Source organism: Panulirus ornatus, chromosome 20 (assembly GCF_036320965.1).
Source record: "Panulirus ornatus isolate Po-2019 chromosome 20, ASM3632096v1, whole genome shotgun sequence".
In the NCBI taxonomy this organism is placed as follows: domain Eukaryota; kingdom Metazoa; phylum Arthropoda; class Malacostraca; order Decapoda; family Palinuridae; genus Panulirus; species Panulirus ornatus.
Window position 1 is genome coordinate 38,723,349 of NC_092243.1, and position 17,673 is coordinate 38,741,021.

Sequence of the window (17,673 nt, forward strand, 5' to 3'; positions counted from 1 at the left end):
CATAGAAGGCGACTAATGGGGACGGGGGGGTGTATTTTAACTCTAAAAGGGGAAACAGAAGAAGGAATCATGAAGAGAGTGCTCATCCTCCTCGAAGGCTCAGATTGAGGTGCCTAAATATGTGTGGATGTAACCAAGATGATAAAATAGGAGTGATAGGTGGTATGTTTGAGGAAAGAAAAGTGGATGTTTTGGCTCCAAGTGAAACGAAGCTGAAGGGTAAAGGGGAAGAGTTGTTTGGGAATAGGGGGGGGCTAGAAACCTTCCCCTCTGTGTATTTTAACTTTCTAAAAGGGGAAACAGAAGAAGGAGTCATGCAGAGAGTGCTCATTCTCCTCGAAGGCTTAGATTGGGGTGCCTATATATGTTTGGATATAACCAAGATGATGAAATAGGAGAGATAGGTGGTATGTTTGAGGAAAGGAAACTGGATGTTTTGGCTCCGAGTGAAACAAAGCTGAAGGCTAAAGGGGAAGAGTGGTTTGGGAATGTCTTGGGAGTAAAGTCAGGAGTAGCAAAGGAAGGAGTAGCACTACTCCTGAAGCAGTAGTTGTGTATGTGATAGAGTGTAAGAAAGTAAACTCTAGATTGATATGTGTAAAACTGAAAGTGGATGGAGAGAGATGGGTGATTATTGGTGCCTATGCACCTGGTCATGAGAGGCAAGTGTCTTGAGAGCAGCTGAGTGAATGTGATAACTGCTTTGATGCACGAGACCGGGTTATAGTGTGGGTGATTTGAATGCAAAGGTGAGGAATGTGGCAGTTGAGGGTATAATTGGTGTACATGGGGTGTTCAATGTTGTAAACGGAAATGGTGAAGAGCTTGTAGATTTGTGTGCAGAAAAAGGACTGGTGATTGGGAAGAGAGATATACATAGGTGTACGTATGTTAGTAGGAAAGATGGTCAGAGAGCGTTACTGGATTATGTGTTAATTGATAGGAGCCTGAAAGAGAGACTTTGGAGTGTTAATGTGCTGAGAGAGGCGACTAGAGGGATGTCTAATCATTATCTTGTGGAGGCAAAGGTGAAGATATGCAGAGTTCTCAGAAAAAAGAGGGAATGTTGGGGTGAAGAGAGTGGTGAAAGTAAGTAAGCTTGGAAAGGAGACTTATGTGAGGAATTACCAGGAGAGATTGAGTGCAGAATGGAAAAAGGTGAGAGCAAATGATGTAAGGGTAGTGGGGGTGGAATGGAATGTATTTAGGGGAGCAGTGATGGCTTGTGCAAAAGATGCCTGTGGCATGAGAAAGGTGGGAGGTGGGCAGATTAAAAAGGGTAGTGAGTTGTGGGATGAAGAAGTAAGTTTGTTCGTGAAAGAGAAGAGAGTGGCGTTTGGACGGTTGTTGCAGGGAAATAGTGCAAATGATTGGGAGATGTATAAAAGAAAGAGGCAAGAGGTCAAGAGAAATGTGCTAGAGGGGAAAAAGAGGGCAAATGAGAGTTGGGGTGAGAGAGTATCATTAAATTTTAGGGAGAATAAAAAAATGCTTTAGAAGGAGGTAAATAAAGTGCATAAGGCAAGGGAACAAATGGGAACATCGGTGAAGGGGGCAAATGGGGAGGTAATAACAAGTAGTGAAGTGAGAGGGAGATGGAGTGAGTATTTTGAAGGTTTGTTGAATGTGTTTGATGATAAGAATGGGAGATATAGGGTGTTTTGGTCGAGGTGGTGTACAAAGTGAGAGGGTCAAGCAGAATGATTTGGTAAACAGAGAAGAGGTAGTGAAAGCTTTACGGAAGATGAAAGCCGGCAAGGCAGCAGGTTTGGATGGTATTGCCGTGGAATTTGTTAAAAAAAAGGGTGTGACTGTGTTGTTGACTGGTTGGTGAGGATATTCACTGTATGTATGGTTCATGATGAAGTGCTTGAGGATTGGCGAAATGCATGCATAGTGCCATTATACAAAGCAAAGGGGATAAAGGTGAGTGCTCAAATTACAGAGGTATAAGTTTGTTTGAGCATTCCTGGGAAATTATATGGGAGGGTATTGATTGAAAGGGTCAAGGCATGTACAGAGCATCAGATTGGGGAAGAGCAATGTGGTTTCAGAAGTTGCTTTGAAGAATGTATGTGAGAAATACTTAGAAAAACAGATGGATTTGTATGTAGCACTTATGTATCTGGAGATAGCATATGATAGCATTGATAGAAATGCTCTGTAGAAGGTACTAAGAGTATATGGTGTGGGAGGTAAGTTGCTAGAAGGAGTGAAAAGTTTTTATCAAGGATGTAAGGTATGTGTAAGAGTAGGAAGAGAGGAAAGTGATTGGTTCCCAGTGAGTGTCAGTTTGCGGCAGGGGTGCATGATGTCTCCATGGTTGTTTAATATGTTTATGGATGAGGTTGTTAGGGAGGCAAATGTAAGTTTTGGAGAGAGGGGCAAGTATGCAGCCTGTTGTGGATGAGAGGGTTTGGGAAATGAGTCATTTGTTCTTTGCTGATGATACAACGCTGGTGGCTGATTCGAGTGAGAAACTGCAAAAGTTGGTGATTGAGTTTGATAAAGTGTGTGAAAGAAGAAAGCTGAGAGTAAATGTGAATAAGATCAAGGTTATTAGGTTCAGTAGGCTTGAGGGAGATGTAAATTGGGAGGTAAGTTTGAATGAAGAAAAGCTGGAGGAAGTGAAGTGTTTTAGATATCTGGGAGTGGATTTGGCAGCAGATGGAACCATTGAAGCAGAAGTGAGTCACAGGATGGGGGAGGGGGTGAAGGTTCTGGGAGCAATGAAGAATGTGTTGAAGGCTCGGAGAGCAAAAGTGGGCATGTCTGAAGGAATAGTGTTTCCAACAATGCTATATGGTTGTGAGGCATGGGCTATAGATAGGGTTGTGCAGAGGAGGGTGGATGTGTTGGAAATGAGATGTTTGAGGACAATATGTGGCATGAGGTGGTTTGATCGAGTAAGTAATGAAAGGACAAGAGAGATATGTGGTAATAAAAAGAGTGGTTGAGAGAGCAGAAGAGGGTGTATTGTAATGGGTGGGAGACCAAATTGGAGGTGGAAGGATGGAGTGAAAAAGATTTTGAGTGATTGGGGCCTGAACATACAGGAGAGTGAAAGGCATGCAAAGAATAGAGTAAACTGGAACGATGTGGTATACCAGGGTTGACTTGCTGTCACTGGAGTGAACCAGGGCATGTGAAGCATCTGGAGTAAACCATGGAAACTTTACATATATTTTTTTTTTTTTTTTTTTTTTTATACTTTGTCGCTGTCTCCCGCGTTTGCGAGGTAGCGCAAGGAAACAGATGAAAGAAATGGCCCAACCCCCCCCCATACACATGTATATACATACGTCCACACACGCAAATATACATACCTACACAGCTTTCCATGGTTTACCCCAGACGCTTCACATGCCTTGATTCAATCCACTGACAGCACGTCAACCCCAGTATACCACATCGCTCCAATTCACTCTATTCCTTGCCCTCCTTTCACCCTCCTGCATGTTCAGGCCCCGATCACACAAAATCTTTTTCACTCCATCTTTCCACCTCCAATTTGGTCTCCCTCTTCTTGCTCCCTCCACCTCCGACACATATATCCTCTTGGTCAATCTTTCCTCACTCATCCTCTCCATGTGCCCAAACCACTTCAAAACACCCTCTTCTGCTCTCTCAACCACGCTCTTTTTATTTCCACACATCTCTCTTACCCTTACGTTACTCACTCGATCAAACCACCTCACACCACACATTGTCCTCAAACATCTCATTTCCAGCACATCCATCCTCCTGCGCACAACTCTATCCATAGCCCACGCCTCGCAACCATACAACATTGTTGGAACCACTATTCCTTCAAACATACCCATTTTTGCTTTCCGAGATAATGTTCTCGACTTCCACACATTCTTCAAGGCCCCCAGAATTTTCGCCCCCTCCCCCACCCTATGATCCACCTCCGCTTCCATGGTTCCATCCGCTGCCAGATCCACTCCCAGATATCTAAAACACTTCACTTCCTCCAGTTTTTCTCCATTCAAACTCACCTCCCAATTGACTTGACCCTCAACCCTACTGTACCCAATAACCTTGCTCTTATTCACATTTACTCTTAACTTTCTTCTTCCACACACTTTACCAAACTCAGTCACCAGCTTCTGCAGTTTCTCACATGAATCAGCCACCAGCGCTGTATCATCAGCGAACAACAACTGACTCACTTCCCAAGCTTTACATATATACACGTACATATTCATCTTGCTGCCCTCAGCCATTCCTGTCACCACTCTGCCACAAATGAAATGGCACCCCTCTCCCCCCGCTAGGAAAAGACAACAAAGGCCACATTCGTTCACAGTCAGTCTCTACCTGTCATGTGTAATGCACCGATACCACAGCTCCCTATCCACATCTAGGCCCCACAAAACTTTCTATGGTTTACTCCAGACACTTCACATGCCTTGGTTCAATTCAATGACGGCATATCAACCTCAGTATACCACATTGTTCCAATTCACTCTATTCCTTGCATGCCTTTCACCCTCCTGCATGTTCAGGCCCCGATCGCTCAAAATCTTTTTCACTCCATCCTTCAACCTCCAATAAGGTCTCCCACTTCTTGTTCCCTCCACCTGTGACACATATATCCTCTTTGTCAATCTTTCCTCTCTCATTCTCTCCATGTGACTAGACCATTTCAGTACACCCTCTTCTCTCTCAACCACACTCTTTTTATTATCACACATCTCTCTTACCCTTTCATTACTTACTCGATCAAACCACCTCACACCACATATTGTCCTCAAACATCTCATTTCTGACACATCCACCCTCCTCCGCACAACTGTATCTATAGCCCACGCCTCGCAACCATATAACATTCTTCGAACCACCATTCCTTCAGACATACCCATTTTTGCTTTTCAAGATAACATTCTCAACTTCCACGCATTTTTCTACGCTCCCAGAACTTTCACCCCCTCCCTCACCCTATGATTCACTTCCTCTTCCATGGTTCCATCCGCTTCCAAATCCACTCCCAGATATCTAAAACACTTCACTTCCTCCAGTTTTTCTCCACTCAAACTTACCTCCCAATTAACTTGTCCCTCAACCCTACTGTGCCTAATAACCTTTCAACTTTTTCAACGCTCCCAGAACTTTCACCCCCTCCCTCACCCTATGATTCACTTCCGCTTCCATGGTTCCATCCGCTTCCAAATCCACTCCCAGATATCTAAAACACTTCACTTCCTCCAGTTTTTCTCCACTCAAACTTACCTCCCAATTAACTTGTCCCTCAACCCTACTGTACCTAATAACCTTGCTCTTATTCACATTTACTCTCAACTTTCTTCTTTCACACACTTTACTAAACTCAGTCACCAGCTTCTGCAGTTTCTCACATGAATCAGCCACCAGCGCTGTATCATCAGTGAACAACAACTGACTCACTTCCCAAGCTCTCTCATCCACAACAGACTGCATACTTGCCCCTCTTTCCAAAACTCTTGCTTTCACCTCCCTAATAACCCCATCCATAAACAAATTAAACAACCATAGAGACATCACGCACCCCTGCTGCAAACCAACATTCAATGAGAACCAATCACTTACCTCTCTTCCAACCCGCACACATGCCTTACATCGTCGTAAAAACTTTTCACTGCTTCTAACAACTTGCCTCCCACACCATATACTCTTAGCACCTTCCACAGAGTATCTCTATCAACTCTATCATATGCCTTCTCAAGATCCATAAATGCTACATACAAATCCATTTGCTTTTCTAAGTACTTCTCACATACATTTTTCGAAGCAAACACCTGATCCAAACATCTTAAACCACTTCTGAACCCAAACTGCTCTTCCCCAGTCTGATGCTCTGTACATGCCTTCACCCTCTCAATCAATACCCTCCCATATAATTTCCCAGGAATACTCAACAAACTTATATCTCTGTAATTTGAGCACTCACTTTTATCCCCTTTGCCTTTGTACAATGGCACTATGCAAGTATTCTGCCAATCCTCAGGCACCTCACCATGAGTCATACATACATTAAATAACCTTACCAACCAGTCAACAATATAGTCTCCCCCTTTTTTAATAAATTCCACTGCAATACCATCCAAACCCGCTGCCTTGCCAGCTTTCATCTTCCGCAAAGCTTTTACTACCTCTTCTCTGTTTACCAAATCATTCTCCCTAACCCTCACACTTTGCACACCACTTCAACTAAAACACCCTATATCTAGATGCCACTCTATCATCAAACACACTCAACAAACCTTCAAAATACTCCATCTCCTTCTCACATCACCACTACTTGTTATCACTTCCCCATTAGCCCCCTTCACTGATGTTCCTATTTGTTCCCTTGTCTTATGCAAGAATGGCCCAACTCACCCACATACACATGTATATACATACACCCCCACACACGCACATATACATACCTATACATTTCAATATATACATACATATACATACACAGACAAATGCAATATATACACGTACATATTCATACTTATTTCGCTCAGCCATTCCCATCACCACTGTGCCACAAATGAAATGGCACCCCCCTTCCTCCCCCCTGCTAGGAAAAGACAACAAAGGCCACATTCGTTTACACTCCATCTCTACCTGTCATGTGTAATGCACCGAAACCACAGCTCCCTTTCCACATCTAGGACCCACAAAACTTTCATGGTTTGCCCCATAAACACTTTACATGCCCTGGTTCAATCCATTGACAGCACATTGACCCCAGTATACCACATCATTCCAAGTTGCTCTATTCCTCCTGCATGTTCAGGCCCCGATCGCTCAAAATCTTTTTCACTCCATCCTTCAACCTCCAATTTGGTCTCCCACTTCTCCTCGTTCCCTCACCTCTGACTCATATATCCTCTTTGTCAATCTTTCCTCACTCACTCTCTCCATGTGACTCAGATGATTTCAATACACCCGCTTCTGCTCTCTCAACCACACTCTTTTTATAACCACACATCTCTCTTACCCTTTCATTACTTACTCGATCAAACCACCTCACACCACATAGCGTCCTCAAACATCTCATTTCTGACACATCCACCCTCCTCCGCACAACCCGATCTATCGCCTATGCTCACAACCATATAACATTGTTGGAACCACATTCCTTCAAACACCCATTTTTGCTTTCCCAGATAACGTTCTCACCTTCCACACATTCTCCAATGCTCCCAGAACCTTTGCCCCCTCCCCACCCTGTGACTCACATGGTTCCATCCGCTTCCAAATCCACTACCAGATATCTAAAACACTTCACTTCCTCCAGTATTTCTCCATTCAAACTTACCTCCCAATTTACTTGTCCCTCAACCCTACTGAACCTAATAATCTTGCACTTACTCACATGATGAAGTGCCTGAGGATTGGCAGAATGTATGTATAGTGCCATTGTACAAAGGCAAAGGGGATAAAGGTGAGTGTTCAAATTACAGAGGTATAAGTTTGTTGAGTATTCCTGGGAAATTATATTGGAGGATATTGACTGAGAGGGTCAAGGCACGTACAGACCATCAGATTGGGGAGGAACAATGTGGTTTCAGAAGTGGTAGAGGATGTGTTGGTCAGGTGTTAGCTTTGAAGAATGTATGAGAAATACTTAGAAAAACAGATGGATTTGTATGTAGCATTTATGCATCTGGAGAAGGCAGATATGCTTTGTGGAAGGTATTAAGAATATATGGTGTGGGAGGCAAGTTGTTAGAAGCAGTGAAATGTTTTTATCGAGGATGTAAGGCTTGTGTACGAGTAGGAAGAGAGGAAAGTGATTGGTTCTCAGTGAACGTTGGTTTGCGGCAGGGGTGCGTGATGTCTCCATGGTTGTTTAACTTGTTTATGGATGGGGTCGTTAGGGAGGTGTATGCAAGAGTTTTGGAAAGTGGGGCAAGTATGCAGTCTGTTGTGATGAGAGAGCTTGGGAAGTGAGTCAGTTGTTGTTTGCTGATGATACAGCATTGGTGGCTGATTCAGATGAGAAACTGCAGAAGCTGGTGACTGAGTTTGGTAAAGTGTGTGAAAGAAGAAAGGTGAGAGTAATTGTGAATAAGATCAAGGTTATTAGGTACAGTAGGGTTGAGGGACAAGTCAACTGGGAGGTAAGTTTGAATGGAGAAAAACTGGAGGAAGTGAAGTGTTTTAGATATCTGGGAGTGGATTTAGCAGCGGATGGAACCATGGAAGCAGAAGTGAATCATAGGGTGGGGGAGGGGATGAACGTTCTAGGAGCATTGAAGAATGTGTGAATGTCAAGAACGTTATCTTGGAAAGCAAAAATGGGTATGTTTGAAGGAATAGTGGTTCCAACAACGATATATGGTTTCGAGGCATGGGCTATAGATAGAGTTGTGCGGAGAAGGGTGGATGTACTGGAAATGAGATATTTGAGGACAATATGTGGTGTGAGGTGGTTTGATCGAGTAAGTAATGAAAGAGTAAGAGAGATGTGTGGTAATAAAAAGAGTGTGGTTGAGAGAGCAGAAGAGGGTGTGTTGATATGGTTTGGTCACATGGAGAGAATGAGTGAGGGAAGATTGACCGAGAGGATATATGTGTCAGAGGTGGAGGGACCGAGGAGAAGTGGAAGATGAAATTGGAGGTTGAAAGATGGAGTGAAAAAGATTTTGAGTGATCAGGGCCTGAACATGCAGGAGGGTGAAAGGCATGCAAGGAATAGAGTGAATTTGGAATGATGTGGTTTGATGGGGTCGACGTGCTGTCAATGGATTGAACCAGGGCATGTGAAGCGTCTGGGGTAAACCATGGAAAGTTCTGTGGGGCCTGGATGTAGAAAGGGAGCTGTGGTTTCTGTGCATTACACATGACAGCTAGAGACTGAGTGTGAACGAATGTGGCCTTTGTTGTTTTTTCCTAGCGCTACCTTGCGCACGTGTGGGGGGAGTGAGTTATTTCATGTGTGGTGGGGTGGCGACGGCAATGAATAAGGGCAGACAGTATGAATTACGTACATGTGTATATATGTATATGTCTGTGTGTGTATATATGTATACGTTGAGATATATAGGTATGTATATGTGCGTGTGTGGACGTGTATGTATATGTGGGTGGGTTGGGCCATTCTTTCGTCTGTTTCCTTGTGCTACCTCGCTAATGTTGGAGACAGCGACAAAGTATAATAAATAGATAAATATATATATATATATATATATATATATATATATATATATATATATATATATATATACAGGGTGTTAAAAAACAATAGGTACAAAATTTGACAGTAGACAGGGACACCCAAAGCAAGCACTTTTTCAAGAATACCAAAAATTGCAAAACTAGTTAGTTTTCGAGATACCGAGCTTTAAAATTTTAACTTTGGTATGTCTGAACTGTAAACTTTAAAGGTAATATTAGCTTACAATCTGGCAACTCTCGGTTGATTAAGGTGTGGCAACACTCGGTGTTTATGTATTAGTTCACCGTTGCACGTCGTGGTGACAACATGGCACATTTCTCTAATCAAGAAATCATTGCAGAAGATTCAAGAATGTTGTCTCGTGTCCAGTAGTCCTTTCAGAGGAGGTGTCAGGTCTGCATTGAAGCAGAAGGCAGACACTCGAACAGCTATTGTAGATTGTGATCGATAATACATCTGTTTACACAATATTTGTTTCATTTTTCACTATATCATCTGTTAGAAACGAAAATGCTTGTGAACAGGTGTCAAGTTAAAACTTTAAAGCTCAGTATCTCGAAAACTAACCAGTTTTGCAATTTTTGGTATTCTTGAAAAAGTGTTTGTTTTGGGTGTCCCTGTCTACTGTCAAATTTTGTACCTATCGTTTTTTAACACCCTATATATATATATATATATATATATATATGGGCCATTTCTTTCGTCTGTTTCCTTGCGCTACCTCGCAAACGCGGGAGACAGCGACAAAGTATAAAAAAAAAAAAAAAAAAAAAATATATATTCCTATGAGTCCACGGGGAAAATGAAACACATAAAGTTCCCAAGTGCACTTTCGTGTAATAATCACATCATCAGGGGAGACACAAGAGAGGAATATAACAGTCAGTTGATATACATCGAAGAGACGAAGCTCTTGATCACGCGCAAAATTGTGATCCTTTCCAATATATATATATATATATATATATATATATATATATATATATATATATACATTTATTCATATTCTATCATAGTTTGTCACTGTCTCCCAGGTTAGCGAGGTAGCGCAAGGAAACAGACGAAAGAATGGCCCAACCCACCCACATACACATGTATATACATATACGTCTACACACACACACACATATACATACCTATACATTTCAACGTATACATATATATACCTATACAGACATATACATATATACACATGTACATACTTCATACTAGCTCCCTTTATTCATTTCCTTCACCACCCTGCCACACATGAAATAATAACCCTTTTCCACCGGCATGCATGTGAGGTGGCGCTAGGAAAAGACAACAAATGCCGCATTCATTCACACTCAGTCTCTAGCTGTCATGTGTAATGCACCAAAACCAAAGCTCCCTTTCCACATCTAGGCCCCACAAAGCTTTCCATGGTTTACCCCAGACACTTCCCATGCCCTGGTTCAGTCCATTGACAGCACGTCAACCCCAATATACCTCATCATTCCAATTCATTCTATTCCTTGCACACCTCTCACTGTCTTATACGTTCAGGCCCTGATCGCTCAAAATCTTTTTCGCTCCATCCTTTCACCTTCAGTTTGGTCTCCCTCCATCTTTGACATATGTATTCTCTTTCTCAATCTTTCTTCACTCATTCTCTCCATATGTCCAAACCATTTCAACACACCTTTTTCTCTCTCAACCATATTCTTTGTAATTCAACACATCTCTCTTACACTTTCATTGTAATTCAACACATCTCTCTTACACTTTCATTACTAATTAGATCAAACCACCTCACACCACATATTGTTCTCAAACATTTCATTTCCAACACATCCACCCTCCTCATTACAACCCTATCTATAGCCCATGTCTTGTAACCAGGCATACCTATCTTTGCTCTCTGAGATAACATTCTCTCTTTCCACACATTTCTCATTGCCACCTCCCCCATCCTATGACTTGCTTCTGGTTCCATGGTTCCATTCACTGTTACATCCATTCCCAGCTGGATATCTAAAACACTTCACTTCCTCCAATTTTTCTCCATTCAAACTTACATCTCAGTTAACTTGTTCATCATTCCTGTTGAACCTAATAACCTTGCTCTTATTCAGATTTTCTCTCAATTTTCTCTTTTCATACGCTTTTCCAAACTCAGCCACCAACTTTTGCAGTTTCTCACTTGAATTAGACACCAATACTGTATCATTGTCAAACAGCAACTGACTCACATCCCAGGGCCTCTCATCCCAAACAGACTGCATACTCACCTCAGATTCCACCTGCTTAAGGCTACACAAAGAGTAAGAGTCATCTCCAACAAAGTTGTATCATCAGAGTAAGATATAGTCAAGGAAACTATTACTTATTGGATATAATCAAACCCTATCCCTAAATGGCCTCACTGCAAGTGAAAAGCAGCTTCTTTGAAGCTGCACCACCAGTAGTGTCAAGGAAGACATCACTCCAAAGAAGTTCATAATTTCCTTTCTCCTGCTTAAAATAGACTTGACACTGCTGATACCCCATAAATGGGACCCTTGAGCCGTAAAATCAATGAAAATTATTTGAATATTAACATATTCTGTAAACCCTGAACCATCTGAAATGCTGTGCTATAGCTTTACAAGACAGTGAGGTTTGGTGGAAATGGTTCACTTTCTGTTTAGTATATTATCCTTGTTTGTATTGTAGTAGCTTTTATTGAAAAAATTATTGTTAACAGTTATTAATCAGTGTTAAATCATATTTATAAGATTAAGAGTTATACTTGGCGTTGTTTACATACATATAGGGAGACAGACAGAATATCAGACGTATGTTACTTTAACTTCAAAAACTTTTGATACTCACATGCTTACTTATTAGTATGTGTTCGAGCTTTCTGAGGATATCCAAGAATTTTAAACATCTTGTGTGTTAGGAATCTGTATGGATAATAACAAACTATGGCTGGTTGAACTGCAGATAAGTTACTAGTGTATTAGGAAGTTTAGTTCATATTCTGTGTATTTATGAGGTATTATTCCTTTTAAAGTAAATATTGGAAAAAATCAGTTATATCCATATGAACAGCTTCTTTTCGTCTAATTATGATCATCTGAAATATAAAACTTTTTATAGACAAAATACTGGGAACTGTTGCCAAGTTGTCTGAACTTTGTTACATTTCCCAGTTTTAAGATAGTTTAAGTTTAGGAATGATGTTTTGCATTCACTATACTGCTGAAAAGCAGTTGTTGAAGCAGGGTGTGTTTTATGGTATTTTTCTCTTTTTTGTTCATGAAAGACAACCAACAGTATGTTGAGCATCACCCAACAGGTGGAGCTCCAGTATGAAGGTCACAAGACTGATGAAAGAGATGTGACAAGGACCTCGCAGGTACTTACCTTAACCAAGATTCTTCGATGTCCTCATTGTTCCTACACCACAAGAAATGCCAGCCATCTCAAGTCACACAACTCCACACATACAAGAGAGAAGCCATTTTCGTGCTCATTCTGTTCATATAGTGCCTCAAGAAAAGCGCTCTTGAAAGAGCATATCAATACACATACTGGGGAAAGACCATTTCCTTGCCCTTTCTGCTCTTACAGGTCATCTCATAAAAATATCTTGAGGGCTCATATTCGGAGACATACTGGGGAGAAGCCATATGCTTGCACCTATTGTCCCTATCGGGCTGCCCAAAAGTCAAACTTAAATACTCATATGTTGACTCACAAGAAGAACTATAAGATATAGGTGTTTTGTAACTGGACATAGTGGAATGTACAAAAAATCGCAGTTGCTTCTTTTGTTCATAATAGTAATATGAACAAAGTTAATCTTTGCTTGTGATGTTCATAAGTGATATTCTTCATTATTATCTTGTTACTATAACTATCAGCATTTTCAGTTTTACCTTCACTGGAGTAGAGTATTTCACTGTACTGATTATACTATACATAATGTCACATCATTCAGAAGTGAGATTTTTTAAGTATGTGCAATCTCCTCATAATTTAAAGAGGGTTTATAATTAACCCATTGTCTGAGAAGCTAGCATTCAAAGTTCAGTGAAAGTTAACTTAGGATTTGGCATTTCAGTACTGTGATATCCAAATGTTTAGAGAGGAGTAGAGAATGAATTAAGAGGTAGATAGTTATATCAGGACATATACTTTCAGATCCAGATAGAGAAGTGAAAATTGAAAGTAGATGTATTTTGAATGGATGTCAGCCTTCTGAAAAGGAACATTTGGTTAGAATTATTTTCTTAAAAGTTTCTTTATAATTCATTTTTTCCCTTCACAATGTGAAAATTTACAGACTGGTATCAGAAGGAATCTGTGGCTTGAAAAAGCTTAAAGAAAGATGTAATGAAAAAAGCAGTGTTGAAGATTCATGTAAAGTCCTAAATATAGTTACTTCTAATTGATTTTTAGGTCAGTATGGTGCGTTGTAAATCTCAGCCACTTTGATTGTAGACTGTATAAAGAAGCCATACCTTTTAAATATCATCAAGAGTAAGATGAAGCCTCCTCTACAGGTGGAGCGGGAGACTAACTGTCAGTGGACTGATGAGAGAAGGACCACAGGAGAATGGCAAGGCCTCACTTCTGCCAGCAAGGTGCATCAGTGTCCCCACTGTACCTACAACACTTCCAGTATTCAGACTCTCAAGAGACATGTTTTCAGGCATACTGGAGAAAAACCATTTTCATGCCCCTATTGCTCTTATAGTACTACAAGAAAAGCTCTTTTGCAAGAGCATATTAACACACATACAGGCGAGAGGCCATTTTCTTGTCCATACTGCTCCTACAGTTCTTCTCATAAAAGTATTTTAAAGGCTCATATCCGTACGCACACAGGAGAAAAGCCATATGCATGCATCTTTTGCCCCTATCGTGCAACTCAAAAATCATCATTGAATACTCATTTACTTAAACACAAAGTAGATGATCAGTCATTGTAACACTTGCAATACAAATCAGGATATGTCTCAAATGTAAAATTATTTTTGCCTTGAATTGGAGCCATCCTAAACAGTTAACAGTTAAAGATTTGAAACCTATAGCATTTTCTGTTTTCCCATTCATTACTTTGTTTAAGGAAGAATCTTTGATTTTTCAGATGTTTCAGATAAGTATTTTATAAATTTGAAGCTAACTCTGATATATCCTTATGCCGTAAAATTAGATTTTTTTTTTTTAAGTAGGGAAGGCAGTTAAGTATGATAAATAATGTTAATGGAACCTTAAGTATTTCTTTTACACACCAAAGTTATTCATTTGATTTTGGACTTAACAGGAGTTGTCAGAGAGAAAAATTAATGTGGAGTTTATGTAAATTTGGAAGTTTTATACTCACATTTTCTTTTACATTTTTCAAACTAGAAATAGATTATGTAAGCTGTTTGTATTATGAACCATTTTATCAAATCATGTTAGTATTTCTATTGTGCACTGATTTTATATAAATTTTTCGAAATTGAGACTTTTTTTTAATTCCCCAAGGTTTGTTTTCATTCCCAATCACAAATTGTTTGACTTAAAATATTGACCTTATGGATATACCACCTTGTGCTTTTTCTGGAGAACCATTTTTGCAAAACTTTGTTCCTTTTTTCTAAGGGAGTCTTTATAAAATTGGATGATTTATATCATCTCAAGTAAGATAAATCCTCCTATGCAGGTTGAACGAGAGACTAATTCTCAAGTAATAGACAGAAGAGCCACAGGAGAATGGCTAGGCTTCACCCCTACCAGAAAGGTGCTCCAGTGTCTTTACTGTGTCAACAGCACACCTGTTTCTCATAAAGTGAAGACATAATTTAACACACATAGGGACATAACTGTTTTCTTGCTCTCACTGCTCTTACAGGGCTGCTAGTAAACAACTTTTAGATCACATTAATGGTCATACTGGAGAGAAACCATGTACATGTTCATTATGCCCATATCATGCCTCACAGAACAACTTTGATAGTTCATATTCATAGACATACTAGAGAAAAGCCATACTTTTTGTTCATACAAAGCTGCTTAGAACTTTATATTGTGTTCCCAATTAGAAATACGCAGATAGAGGTGACGGAGTATATGGGTATAGGGATGATTAATTGATCAGTTAGGTATTACTAGTTTTAACATGCATACTATGATGATACATTTAGAAACTACCTTGCATTAAAACTGTTTAAAGATAAGCTTCTTAATTTCCATAAAGGTGCAATATAAAAACTTAGAAAAAGGTTTAAAAACAGAGAGAAATCAAAGGAAAAAGGCAGTACAGGTAGAATATCTAAAATCCCTGTTCCTAGATTTTATGAACTCAAAAAAAGTGGTCTTAACAGTGAATGGAACCATAGAAGCGGAAGTGTGTCACAGGGTGGGGGAGGGAGGGGGGAAGTTTTGGGAGTGGTTAAGAATGTGTGGAAGGAGAGAACGTTATCTCAGAGAGCAAAAATGGGTATGTTTGAAGGAATAGTATTTCCAACAATATTATATGGATGCGAGGCATGGACTATGGATAGGGTTGTGCGGAGAAGGGTGCATGTATTGGAATTGAAATGTTTGAGGACAAAATGTAGTGTAAGTGGTTTGATCGAGTAAGTAATGAAAGGGTAAGAGAGATTTATGGAAATAAAAAGAGTGTGGTTGAGAGAGCAGAAGAGGGTGTGTTGAAATTATTTGGACATATAGAGGGAATGAGTGTGGAAAGATTGACACAAAGGATATATGTGTCAGAGGTGGAGGGAACAAGAAGTGGGGAACCAAATTGGAGGTGGAAGGACGAAGTGAAAAAGATTTTGAGCAATCTGGATCTGAACACACAGGATGGTGATAGGCCGGCAAGGAATAGAGTGAATTGGAATGATGTGGTATACCAGGGTTGACATGCTGTCAGTGGATTGAACCAGGCATGTGAAACGTTTGGGATGAATCATGGAAAGGTCTGTGGGGCCTGGATTTGGATCGGGAGCTGTGGTTTTGGTGCATTACTTATGACAGCTAGAGACTGAGTGTGAACGAATGTGGAATTTTTTTGTCAGTTTTCCTGGCACTACCTTGCTTGAAGCAGGTGGTAGCAATGCTGTTTCCTGTGGGACAGGATAGTGACAGGAATGGATGAAGGCAAGCAAGTATGAATAAATACATATGTACATATGTACCGCTACATAGTATTCGAATAATTATTTCCCAATTAGGGGTGACCATAGCCTAGCCGTAGTGCTCCCACATGTTGCACAGGGGTCCCGGGTTCGATCCTGGCTGTTGAAGGTTTGTACGTTCTATGAAGGTGCGCATTCATATGCACTTTGTTTGTATTCATATACCTCCACATTGGACAGTTAGGTTCGGTAAAATGCTATCTGCTGGCTGTGTGAGCGTGATGGGAAATGACCGGTGTAGACCCTGTCGCTCACCAATGTGAGATGAAGGGTATTTGAGTACATAGTATTCAAATAGTCATTTCCCTATTAGAGGTGATCATAGCCTAGTGGTAGTGCTCCCGCCTGTTGCACAGTTCTGGCTGTTGGAGGTTTGTATGTTCTATGATATATATATATTTTTTTTTTTTTGCTTTGTCGCTGTCTCCCGCGTTTGCGAGGTAGCGCAAGGAAACAGATGAAAGAAATGGCCCAACCCACCCCCATACACATGTATATACATACGTCCACACACGCAAATATACATACCTACACAGCTTTCCATGGTTTACCCCAGACGCTTCACATGCCCTGATTCAACCCACTGACAGCACGTCAACCCCGGTATACCACATCGATCCAATTCACTCTATTCCTTGCCCTCCTTTCACCCTCCTGCATGTTCAGGCCCCGATCACACAAAATCTTTTTCACTCCATCTTTCCACCTCCAATTTGGTCTCCCACTTCTCCTCTTTCCCTCCACCTCCGACACATATATCCTCTTGGTCAATCTTTCCTCACTCATTCTCTCCATGTGCCCAAACCATTTCAAAACACCCTCTTCTGCTCTCTCAACCATGCTCTTTTTATTTCCACACATCTCTCTTACCCTTACGTTACTTACTCGATCAAACCACCTCACACCACACATTGTCCTCAAACATCTCATTTCCAGCACATCCATCCTCCTGCGCACAACTCTATCCATAGCCTACGCCTCGCAACCATACAACATTGTTGGAACCACTATTCCTTCAAGCATACCCATTTTTGCTTTCGGAGATAATGTTCTCGACTTCCACACATTCCTCAAGGCTCCCAGAATTTTCGCCCCCTCCCCCACCCTATGATCCACTTCCGCTTCCATGGTTCCATCCGCTGCCAGATCCACTCCCAGATATCTAAAACACTTTACTTCCTCCAGTTTTTCTCCATTCAAACTTACCTCCCAGTTGACTTGACCCTCAACCCTACTGTACCTAATAATATTTTTTTTTTTTTTTTTTTTCATACTATTCGCCATTTCCCGCGTTAGCAAGGTAGCGTTAAGAACAGAGGACTGGGCCTCTGAGGGAATATCCTCACCTGGCCTCGTTCTCTGTTCCTTCTT

The 17,673-nt window shown here is 40.8% G+C and overlaps 1 protein-coding gene across 8 annotated transcripts in view; it reads left to right on the plus strand.

Moving 5' to 3' along the window:
* Positions 1–14,622, plus strand: part of LOC139755950 (uncharacterized) — a 1,365,710-nt gene extending 1,351,088 nt beyond the window's left edge. For 6 of the 8 annotated variants that reach the window (XM_071674739.1, XM_071674738.1, XM_071674745.1 and 3 more), the window contains 2 exons: positions 12,465–12,524; positions 13,675–14,622. In XM_071674739.1, coding sequence (XP_071530840.1) covers positions 12,465–12,524; positions 13,675–14,103 — 489 coding nt within the window. In that variant the 3' untranslated portion in view covers positions 14,104–14,622. The remainder of the gene's footprint in view (positions 1–12,464; positions 12,525–13,674) is intronic. The other 2 variants (XM_071674744.1, XM_071674747.1) reach the window with 1 other exon arrangement.
* Positions 14,623–17,673: the final 3,051 nt, after the last annotated feature.